Source organism: Danio rerio, chromosome 23 (assembly GCF_052040795.2).
Source record: "Danio rerio strain M-AB ecotype USA chromosome 23, GRCz13ab, whole genome shotgun sequence".
NCBI classification, from domain to species: Eukaryota; Metazoa; Chordata; class Actinopteri; order Cypriniformes; family Danionidae; genus Danio; species Danio rerio.
In genome coordinates this window covers 9,546,928-9,558,655 of record NC_141043.1, presented here as the reverse complement: position 1 = coordinate 9,558,655, position 11,728 = coordinate 9,546,928, and the positions used below count along the sequence as shown (strand labels likewise).

General features: G+C 34.1%; 1 protein-coding gene across 4 annotated transcripts in view; it reads right to left on the bottom strand.

The window, feature by feature from the left end:
• Nucleotides 1-3,431: 3,431 nt before the first annotated feature.
• Nucleotides 3,432-11,728, bottom strand: part of acss2 (acyl-CoA synthetase short chain family member 2) — a 58,932-nt gene continuing 50,635 nt past the window's right edge. For all 4 annotated transcript variants that reach the window (NM_001328353.1, XM_087305552.1, XM_087305553.1 and 1 more), the window contains 4 exons: nucleotides 9,296-9,364; nucleotides 8,843-9,019; nucleotides 7,541-7,615; nucleotides 3,432-4,658 (listed from right to left, as the gene is read on the bottom strand). In NM_001328353.1, coding sequence (NP_001315282.1) covers nucleotides 4,531-4,658; nucleotides 7,541-7,615; nucleotides 8,843-9,019; nucleotides 9,296-9,364 — 449 coding nt within the window. In that variant the 3' untranslated portion in view covers nucleotides 3,432-4,530. The remainder of the gene's footprint in view (nucleotides 4,659-7,540; nucleotides 7,616-8,842; nucleotides 9,020-9,295; nucleotides 9,365-11,728) is intronic.

Genomic DNA, 11,728 nt, shown 5'->3' with positions numbered 1-11,728 from the left:
TGTCAAAGATATTCACCAGACCACCAACCCATTATGCTCCCTCTCTTCTTAAATGGAATGGTGGGCCAGATCAAAGGTTGCAAAAGGCCAACTTTGGCCCGCGGGCCATAGTTTGGACATATCTGCTTTAGTTCACAATAAATAAATAAATAAATAAATATAAAAATAAATAAATATAAAAATAAATAAATAAATAAATAAATGTCATTATTTACTCTCCCTTGATTTGTTCCTAACTTGGTTTTCCCTCCTTTTGAACACAAAAGATATTTTGTAGATTGCTGGAAACCGTGGCCATTGACTTCCATAATATTTCTATGTACAGTTGAAGTCAAAATTATTAGCCCCCCTGAATTATTAGCGCCCCTGTGTATTTTTTCACCAATTTCTGTTTAATGGAGGGAAGATTGTTTCAGCACATTTCTAAGCATAATAGTTTTAAAAACATTTCTAATAACGGATTTATTTTATCTTTGACATGATGACAGTAAATAATATTTTACTTGATATTTTTCAAGACACTTCTATACAGCTTAAAGTGACATTTAAAGGCTTAACTAGGTTAATTAAGTTAACTAGGCAGGTTATGGTAATTAGGCAAGTTATTGTATAACGATGGTTTGTTCTGTAGATTATTGGAAAAAAAATTTAGCTTAAAGGGGCAAATAATTTTGTTCCAAAAATGTTTTTTAAAAAATTAATAAATGCTTTTAATCTAGCCAAAATAAAACAAATCAGATTTTCTCCAGAAGAAAAAATATTATCAGACATACTGTGAAAATGTCCTTGCTTTGTTAAACATCATTTGGGAAATATTTAAAAAAATTAAATAAAATCAAAAGGGGGCTAATAATTTTGACTTCAACTGTATGTCAATAGCTATGTTCACATCCACCTATTTTTATGCAAATTTAGGAATATAACATTAAAATGATTAATGAAAACACAAGGATATGCATACATTTTGAAAATTTGCATGAAAAAAATGTATGCGCACAAACAAGCAAACTTTTATCCAATAAGAAAAAAATTTGCATAAATATTATAGAAACATAAAAATATATAAATGAAAACATTTCAGCATGTGCATTTACTACTCATTTGTATAATTTGTTTTTTTTGAATGACAACTTGATTGTTTTATGTTCAATCCACCTAAATTTGTAAAAAACTAACGAGTTAACCTAATTCCTTCATGCTGTCCCAACACAACTTTATTGTGTGAAACCCAGCATTTTTCACAGTGTGATCAAAATTTCATGTTTTTTTTTTTTTTTTTTTACAGATCAGGCATGATGGAACATTGTAAATTATCTGAAATGTTGTCATAACTGCCTTACCTAAAGTCTGTTATCAAAGTGGTTCAATAGTATTACCTCGCTGCCATGAGCGTGCAGAAACTGATGATTTTGTTCTCATTGACTTATTGGATGTAAACAGTGCTTTATTTTCAAATGTTTTACACAACATTCCCGTTATTAAGTTTATTTTGAAACGATATTACATTTAATTTGCATCTTTGGATTTAAACAGCAAGTGCATACCAGTTCCCAACATTCTTAAAAATATTTTGTGTATGCGTGTGTCTATCAGAAGAAAGAAGACCTTTTTAATTGACATTTTTATTTAGAAGAAAAAAACGATTAATTTTTGGGTGCACTGTCCCTTAATTCAATTCCAATACCTCCTAAAATAAAGTATCATAGTTTCTAAATGGCTAAACCAATCATTACTTCATCATCTCTTGTTGGGAAATTAAAAACGTTATCATTAACCTACTTTTTACCTTAATGCACAACGCAAACCGCCCTCTGCTCCTCACAGTCGATCCCCAGACACAAACTGAGCAGTGTAGCATGAATTATTCAATCACTTTCACACGGCTTGAATAACAGATGGCCAGTGGGTTCTTTACCCAGCACAAGAGCACCAAAACATGAACTTATGGGTTAATTAACGTGTGCAGTTCATGTAGAAAAGCAGCTTTTTGCAATGGAAAGTGACAATAAAACCTGTTTTGGATCCTTTGTGGAGAGGTCTTTTTTAAAACGAACACTTTGGCATCACCGCCATCTTGTGGAGGATATGGTTGACTTTTGGTCTGAATAAATAACAAAAGGCAGAAAATGTAATTTATACACATTACAGCCTTTTTAATTGGTGAATGAATAAAAGTATTTAATTAGTCGCAGAGAAACATTTTCACTAACCTTCGTGTTGTTTTAGATCCGAGTTTGTATCTCCAAAAATGACAAGACATAATTAATTTAGCTAAATTGCCCTTATGACACGAGTATTATAGCTTTGTAAAAGGAATCGATTAATCCGAATCATGTGTGAATCATCCGGTTTATGTAAAAGAAACGGCTTAATAGAATAATTTGACAATTTTAAGATCAAAACTTGCTGACAGCATATTAACATTAGGTTGTAGCAAAAACAATGTCTTTTTAAATATAATTTTGGAAAATAGTGCTGTTTTAGTTAGTTTGAATAGTAAAAATTGGTCAAACTAAAATGTAAAATAAATAAAGACTTAACCAGATAAAGGTGACCCAATGGCTCAGTAATTACCACTGTACGCCTTAGCGTAAGAAGGTTTTTGGTTTGAATCCCGGCTGGGTGGTATTTCTTTGTGAAGTTAGTTGGCATGGGTTTCCTCCAAAGACATGAGGTTCAGGTGAATTGAAGAAGATAAATTGGCCATAGTGTGTGTTTGAATAAGTGTGTATGGATCCCACAGGGTTCCAACTGGGTTGCAGCTGGAAGGGCATCCCCTGTGTAAAACATATGCTGGATAAGTTGCCGATTTATTCCGCTGAAGCCAAGCCAAAGGAAAATGAATGGATGATCCTACTGAAATAAACAGCTTAAACCAGCCCAGGCTGGTTGGCTGGTTTTAGCTGGTCCACCAGGCTGGTTTAAGAGGGGTTTTGACCATTTCTAGGCAGAACCATTTCTAAATTTAGCTGGTCATTTTCCAACCTGACCAGCTAAGACCAGGCTAGAAATGGCTGGAAACCCGCCAGGAAATGGCCAAAACCCCTCTAAAACCAGCCTGGTCGACCAGCTAAAACCAGCCTAGGCTGGTTTAAGCTGGATTTTTCTGCAGGGGAATAAACCAGACAAAACAATAATATTGTAACACATCACATTTTGAAATAACTGATTTTAGTTCAAACATCTTAAATTGCAATTAATACATGTGACCGCAGTGGGAAACCTAAATATTCAACAGCCGCAGTTCATATCAACCTTCAAATCATTTAAATAGCTGATTAAGAAGAAAATATTATAATTTTTCTAATACAATGCATTTCTTTGTAACCTCTTCATAAAATTAATTCACACTGCATACATCAATTATTGGTCTGATAAGTAATATGTAGAAACACATGAGTAATTTAGGTAACGCAAATAAAAGAGTCCACTTTGTTTGCATTTCAGCACTTTAATTCACCCAGTTCTATTTGAGACATTAGTCTGCTCAAATGAATTGATTACAAGGAAAATTAATGAAAAGAAAAATAACAGGTAAAAAAAAAAAAACAGTCTTAATTTCAAAAGTTCAGTCGCTCATCATATAAGCTTGTAAGTGTTAAGAGGGTTGAGAAACGCACTGAAAAAATAATGCCAAGCTGAAAGAAAATAAATCAGACAACTAAAATAACAAACACAATCCAGAAATGCAATACTGGTGCATGAGAGATGCACCAACAAACAAATCATCTGAAAATCTTCTTCACAATATGAAATGGCAGATTTCAACACAAATATGACTTGATAAATGCAGTGCGCCAACCATCATGAAGGTCAGAGCATTAACTCCGGTTAATTACATTTTCAGACTAACAGCCTTTACGCAGTCAATCAAAGCTCTTTCGCAAACTGTTCCAGTATTTAAATAAACATGGTTTATTTTATACCAATTAAAACATCTGCATGTTATTTTGGTACGTTAATGGATGCCTTGCCTTGTATAGAAAGCTCTATACATTTAGCCTGAATGTTAAAACAAGTAAACCTTCTACCAAAGCAGCGATTTAACACAGCGCTGTTACAAGTTACACACACAAAAAAAGAGACATACAGTCTTGATTTCTCATTTTAGTGGTGAAAAAACAAACTGATAACCCGTTATTTAGGCTATGTTGGCACACAGTAGAACAGTGCAGTCATATAAAGATTAATAAATGAACAGGAAATGGAGAAAAGAGAAGAAATCATAAACAACCAAAACAAGAACGCTAAGAAAAATAAACTTCTGGGTAAAACGATTTCTAATATACAAGTGGATCTTGTAAAAAAGCAGTTAAAACTCTGTGCCACTGTCAAACTTAGGGTTTCCTACAGATTTCTTAAGGTTGGCAGACAGCAGTAGGATTTATGTGTCTCTAAGCTTTTTATTTTTTATTTTCCCCCATTTTGTCTGCTACTAGCGTTGTCCTAAATTCCACCCGATCGTACTCCTTGCAGATCTGAAGCTTGTTTTGGGCCAGACAGCGGCGTTGTGTTTGGTGCCTCTGGTGGTCACACAGCTGTATAGCAGCGGTTTTCAAACAGATGTTCAATGACGGAGCTGTCCGCTAATGTGGACACGTCACCCAGATCCCGCTCATTACATGCTATCTTCCGTAGTACCCGACGCATGATTTTACCTTGGAGAGAGAAAGAGAGAGAGAAAAAAAACACACACTTTCGTATGAGTTCAATTGAATTATTTAGCACAGTGGTCCCCAACTCCCGGGTGTGGACCGGTACAGATGTGTGGATCAATTGATACCGGGCCAAAGAAGAAATCTCTATTATTTCCATTTTATTTATTATTGGAGTCTGAACAATCTCATATTTTTAAAACTTACCATATTGTCTTAGTTCATCTTGGTCACTTAAACACCAAAATGTATTCAATTTAATTCACCTTTTATTTGTATAGCTCTTTTACAATGTAGATTGTGTCAAAGCAGCTTCACATAAAAGAACATAGTAAATTGAAACAGTGTCAGTCCATTTTTCAGTGTTTAAGTTCAGTTCAGTTTAGCTCAGTTCAGTGTGGTTTAATAATAATCACTACTAAGTTTCCAAACACTGAAAAGCAAAGTGCACTTGTGGCATTCTGAAGATGCTTTCAACTGGGTTTGCCTGGAAGGTGCGAACCCCTTGCACTGCTCTTTCAGGCGAACAAAGTTGAAAACATCTTCAGAATGACACAAACGTACCGCGAGACACATGACAAGAACCGATTGATCAGCTTCATGTTTTGTATGTACACATTTTGGTAGACTTATTATCTCAGACAAACACTGCAGAGTTTTTTTAATTTTCTCCATAAATAAAACTTGTCTCAGAGATGCAGCAATGTTTTGTCAGCTTGTCATCTTCTAAGAACACGGTTGATGGTAGCCTACCTAGCAACCTACATTGACCCACCCCCCAGTCCGCTGTGATAAAAAGGTTGGGAACCACTGATTTTTTTTTTTTAATACAAAGAACAATAGAAGCAATGAAAGCAACTAAAGACTAACACAAATGTCAGTGCTGTGACTAGTTAGTAGAGCACTTTATATAGCAACGATTTTAAAATGAAGAAAAGGAAGAAGATAAAATGGAATCAGAACAGGATATGCTAGTGTCAGAGTGTGTTAACGAATGATAAATCTTTACCAATTTCCTGAAAAATTGCACATAGGCAGTAGGGGTGGGAATCACAGGTAAACTCACGATACAATATTATCATGATACTTTATCCCGATTATCAAATATCAGGGATCCTGCGATATATCACAGGAAAACCATCCATGTATACCATGATATTTGTAAACAAGAGGAAAAAAATTATTCAGAAGTTATGAGATGTATTTATTTTATCAACAGCACATTTCATAGACTCGCAACAAGCACACAGCTTTTAAAAAAGCTTGAAAATGCTTATGTGCAGCGAGCAGTTTGTGGCTAAAAAGTCCCATCTCTAAATTACAGATGTGCTGATATTCAAGAAAATTGACTGAATCATTTTATATATTATATTATATTATATTATATTATATTATATTATATTATATTATATAAATATTTTATCTAACTCTCAGTGAATGCTTTTGGATTCTCGAGATGTGTTTGTTTTACATAGTGACTGAGTAATATGCAATATATAATATCAGCTCTCATGTGATTAAAACTATTATTTTACATAATACATGTCATACACCTCTAGTGTCCACTAACTTCTGTATGGTGGCTAATATTTTGCAGACATTTGCCCATTTTTGGGGTTGTACTTGCTATTCTAAACGAGCCACGAGAGGAACTTGAAGAACCAAGTGAAGGCTATCTGGTATACTTTTTTATATATTTTTAGCAAAAAGCCAGATGCACTGTGAGTCAGTTTTACAATGCTGTCTTATTCTTAAAATATACTCATACTTGATAAATATTAAAAATACAGAAGAAAGAATAGCTCAGTTTTACTTAGAGCCTCAAAAATTTTTTTACACATATTAATAAATTACATTTTCACAAATGTATAATCCCTACATAGATAAAATGCATATAAATAATAATCTATTGCTCTGTATTTTTAACAGTGGTGGGCATACCAATCCAGAAAGCCTAATTAATTGAACAAATAAATGCAAATATATTGTTACATTTTTTTTGTAGCTAAATGTATTAGAGCAAATGTAGACCAGAGTTATCTGCATGTACTGCCGCCAAAGCGGTAAACAACAGCAGTGAAAGACTGATGAATTGATCATTTTATATTCTGATAAATATTAATACTTGCCTCTAGAGTATTGATAATGTATCGTGCCCAGAAATATTGGGATAAATTGGCATATCAATATCTTGATAATATTTGTCCCACTCCTAATAGGCAGTGATTGTTTTGAAGGCAAACATCAATGTTTGAATACGATGTGAAGTGGAAATTGCTGAACAAAAGCAGAGTTGTCAGACATTAAAGCTTTCTCTAAAAAAAAAAAAAAAAAAAAGAAAAGAAAAGAAACTAAACGCACTGCAAAAAATGATTTTCTTAGATTTCGTTGTCTTGTTTCTAGTACAAATATCTAAAAAAATCTTAAATTAAAAAACATTTTGTAGACACGCAAAAACATTGTAATAATAATACCAACAATTGTACAACTGTACTCGGCAGGCGTGGTGTATGACATTCTCGCTCAATAAATAAGCCATACAGGCCGTTCACATTCTTAGCACTATCAGGTTCATTATTTCAAATGTAGATGTGCAGAAAACACACAAATGCTTCTACACACATTTTGACCTGAAATGTGAACAGCCTTGTAAACAATAACAAAGAACATACAGAAGATTCTGTTCTTGCTTATTGGCATGTGGCTATTTGTCACAAGATTAGACAGGATTTGTGTAAGCGATGCTAGCTTGCTGTTGCTGTGCGGTTTTCTGTATTGTCGTTTACCTGATGTAAGTGACCGATTCGCTGTAAACAAGTAGCATTCAACAGAGAGTCAAGCTCAACCCTTTTTGGTGGAAATGCGGCAAAACAGTGTAATAATACCTGATCTGGTTTTGGGAAGGCCAGGAGCATTCTGAATGTAGTCAGGTGTAGCAATGGCACCAATCTTCTCTCTCACTGTTTGAAGAGGACAAAGAAGTTATTAGATATTGGTTCTTCATCAAATTCTAATGATATATTTTTGAAGTCGTGATCACATGAGTTATTTATATTATATACTTGCATGCATTCTAATGCCTGATACTCTTAAGCAAGTAACAAGCACGTATAATTGTAAACAACCCCTAAACGCATGCTTTGTTGTTAAATCATTAAATATTTAAGTTAAGTTTTAATAAATAAATGTATAAATACCTTTTATATTTTAATGATACTTCAAGATCAATATCTAATTATCTGAAGAAAATTAAGTTTTGCTAATTATTTACAGCAGGCTTTTTAAAAAATAGTTAATTAAAAGAATTATTTACTCAAACAACTTAGTTTAAAAAAATATGCTCAACGTAACAACTTTTATTTGATACATCACGCTTTTTAGGTAAATTCATTTGATCAAACTTTTTTCTGCTTTTTGCTAGCAAGATTATCAGCATAAAAACAAAACAACAAGCAAAAACCCTGACCAAAACAAAAACGGTCACACTTTAGTTTAGCTCAATATTCATGTTATTAACTACTGGCTTATTACCTGCCTATTATCAAGATATTAACCGCTCATTAGTAGTTATAAAGCACGATCTTATGCTGCATCCCTAATCCTACCCAAAACTTTTACTTTACTAATTAATATTAAACAGCTAATTAGTAGTTTATTAAGCTAGTAGTGTAAGTTAGTAGTTTGTTAATATTGTGAATTGTGACCTAAAGTGTCATCACAAAATCTAATGATATCAGAAGATGTAACACAATATATATATATATATATATATATATATATATATATATATATATATATATATATATATATATATATATAGTGTTATTGTTATGATACCTCTGAGATATTTTATATTAAGTTTGACATTGCCTCAATTACATATTACTTCAATTATTTCAATGTATTGAAGACAGCAGTTTCAACTTTAACTATCAATCAGTGCCTTTAAATGAAATAATATAGGATGTCCAAATTAATTTACCCCAGTGTTTCTCAACCACATTCTGGAGGACCTCCAGCTCTGCACAATTTTTCACGTCTTCTTAACCAAACACCCTAGATTAAGATCATCAGCTCATTAGCAGAGACTGAAAGACTTAGAATGGGTGTGACAGACAAAGGAGACATCCAAAACATGCAGTGAACATGGTTGAGAAACACTGAACTACTCAATTGAACACACAAACCTTGCTTCTTAAGCTCCGCCTCCAGCTTTTGGTTGTAGTTTATTCCATCATTAAGGGTGACGAAACAGTAGAGACTCTCGCCTTTGACAGGGTGAGGCCTTCCCACAACCGCTGCCTCCGCCACGGCTTCATGCTCCACCAGAGCCGACTCCACCTCTGCAGTGCTCAGTAAGTGCCCTGAATCAAACACATCCATCACAAGGCATTTTACTCCACTGCTACTTCTTCTAAGTAGGCTACTTTAATGCTGTGTTAATCTCTAGAGTACTATCAGTAAAGAGGTTAATGTTTGGAATTGGTGGCCTGGATTTCATCATTTCAACTTTGCTTTGAAACTCGTTCATCTGGATTATTTCAACATCTGTGGGTCCGCGCCACTCGTTCTCTTGGGGAAATTACAAAACAGGAGAAATTTTCTGTTGAAATGTACAGATGTCGTCATCCTTTCCTCACCAGAAACATTCAGCATGTCATCTATTCGTCCAGTGATCCAGTAGTAGCCGTCTTTATCTCGGCGACAACCTGGAGAAACATATCACATGGTTACATAAACCACAATCCATTTCTGACTTCAAACTATTGTACAGTATCCATTTTACATAAACAGAGGCTCATGTGACATTTGTCTGATTTACATGTTTGAAGTAAATGTTTTAAATGGTTTCATTTCAATTTTTGCAGCATTTCCTGGGTTGTTTGCAATGAAATTATATAGAATCAGGGCTTGACATTAACTTTTTTGATCACCATCCACTGTGGCTAATAGATTTCCAGCATTACTAGCCACTCACCATTATTACTTAATTTTGTTGTTGGGAAAATGTATTTTATAAGCATAAATATGACTTTTTGCTCATTCCCATTGCTCATGCTCATTCATTTAGCTTTTTTGTGTGTTGCTCTGATCAAATAGTTATGGTTTCATAGTGTTGCATTGCAATAGTTTTTTATTTCACATGACTTTTCAGAGCTCAAAATTCAGGATTTACCAAATTTAAAATCGCTGACCACACCAAAAACAAATAAATAATAAATAAATACTTTATAGCCACAAAGTTTCAATAATATGTTAAAACAAGCAAAATATTACTGTATGCATGCACTTTATTGAGCAAAACTTTTCTTTAAAAAAAAAAATAAAATAAAATATTAACATTTAAATTATTATTGTCGTGCATTTAAAACTACGCACAATAATCTGTCCTGGTTAAAGATCTCAGATCACCAGTTAACTCTACATAAATAGGGAGTTGATCTCCAATTAAATTAAAGCAATGTTATTGCAAAAAAAATGATAGTTAAACCATATTAACAAAAATAACAGCAATAAAAAGAAAGCAGGATAAAAACCGTGTGTGATCGTGAAAGGATGATCACGGTTAAAAAAAAATATCTGTTCAAAGAATGGTTAAGCAAAAGCAGCAACTATGTCCGCTTCCAAATAGAAAAAAAAATTGGGAACTCTTGAAAGCAGCAGGGCAGTGTTGCTTTTTTGTACAGTCTACTTGAAAGAGAACCGATCGCATCAGTTGCATTTTAGACACGGTTGCTTCACGCAAGGAAACGGGAGCGAGCATCACACCAGTGCATGCCAGAGACCATCCTCTCATTCAGAATTCACCTGCTTTCTTTTGCTTGCACAGGCACAATTTTTTTGTCAGTCGTGCGTGCATTTGCATGCATATTATTGTCCAACCCTTGTTGTCATCCCATAATCGAATCCTGCTGAAATTATTTTCAACCAGCCAAAGTGGCTAGTGCGAGTGTCTGTCTGAGAGTGTAGGAGACATAAGGCTCTATTTTGATGATCCATGCACAAAGTCCAAAGGGCATGGCACAAAAGCATTAAGGGCATGTCAGAATCCACTTTTGCTATTTTAAGGGCGGAAAAATAAGCTTTGTGCCATGGTGCATGGTCTAACAGGCCAGGGTTGAGCTTATTTTATTCTCTTAATGAGTTATAGGTGTGTTTTGAGAAAAAACCAATCAGAATCTCATCTTCCATTCCCTTTAGGAGACAGTTGCGTCGCGCCATAGCGCATTTGCAATTTATTTGGCGGACTTTGCAAGTGGAAAAACTGAGCGCTTCACTAACGAGAAAACAGTTAAACAGAGCATCTACAGCATGAGAATGTGAGATGAACCTCCTCATTATTTATTTTCACTTTCGTGGATAGGGAAACGTGTTGTACACAGACATCCATTAGCCTATAAAAAATTAATTTAATTTGTTAAGCGCAAAGATTTGTTTCACAATTATTTCTAAACTCAGTTCTAATTTCCAGCAAATGAATAAATTATCAGTAATAAGTGTGGTCAAAAAAGTTATATCCAAAATACAAATGCTTTGTCCCATTTGGTCTAAAACCTGACAGGTGGTCAAATCTAAGCTTGTTTTTAATAAAACAAACAAAAATATGCAAATAATAAATAATACTGCTACTAATAATAACATTATACAAAAGCAAATTGTCATGAATAAACAGAAAAAGCCCCCAAAGATGAAGAAGGCTTGAAAGTAAGGTTTTTATATTTATGTAGGCTAGAAAATAATCATTTTTGTAATATTAAATTAATCCTTTAATTATTTTTCGTTTGTAAAGATATATGCGTATTGCTGTACATCCTGCTTTGATCTGGTCTATTGAACAGTCTATTTTAGTTCCTCAAAATAGCAACGCGCCAGCAATGCGCCTTGAAACACCTCCTTTTTAGACCGGAACGCCTATGGGCGTACATATGAGGGCAAATGCATTTGCTATTTAAAGAGTGTGGCGCAAAAGGTCAAAATGAGCTGAAACTAGCAAACAACAATTGCGTCGCACCTTGCGCCGCATTGCACCGGGTGTATGATAGGGTCCATACTCCTTTTTCCTCTCCACATGC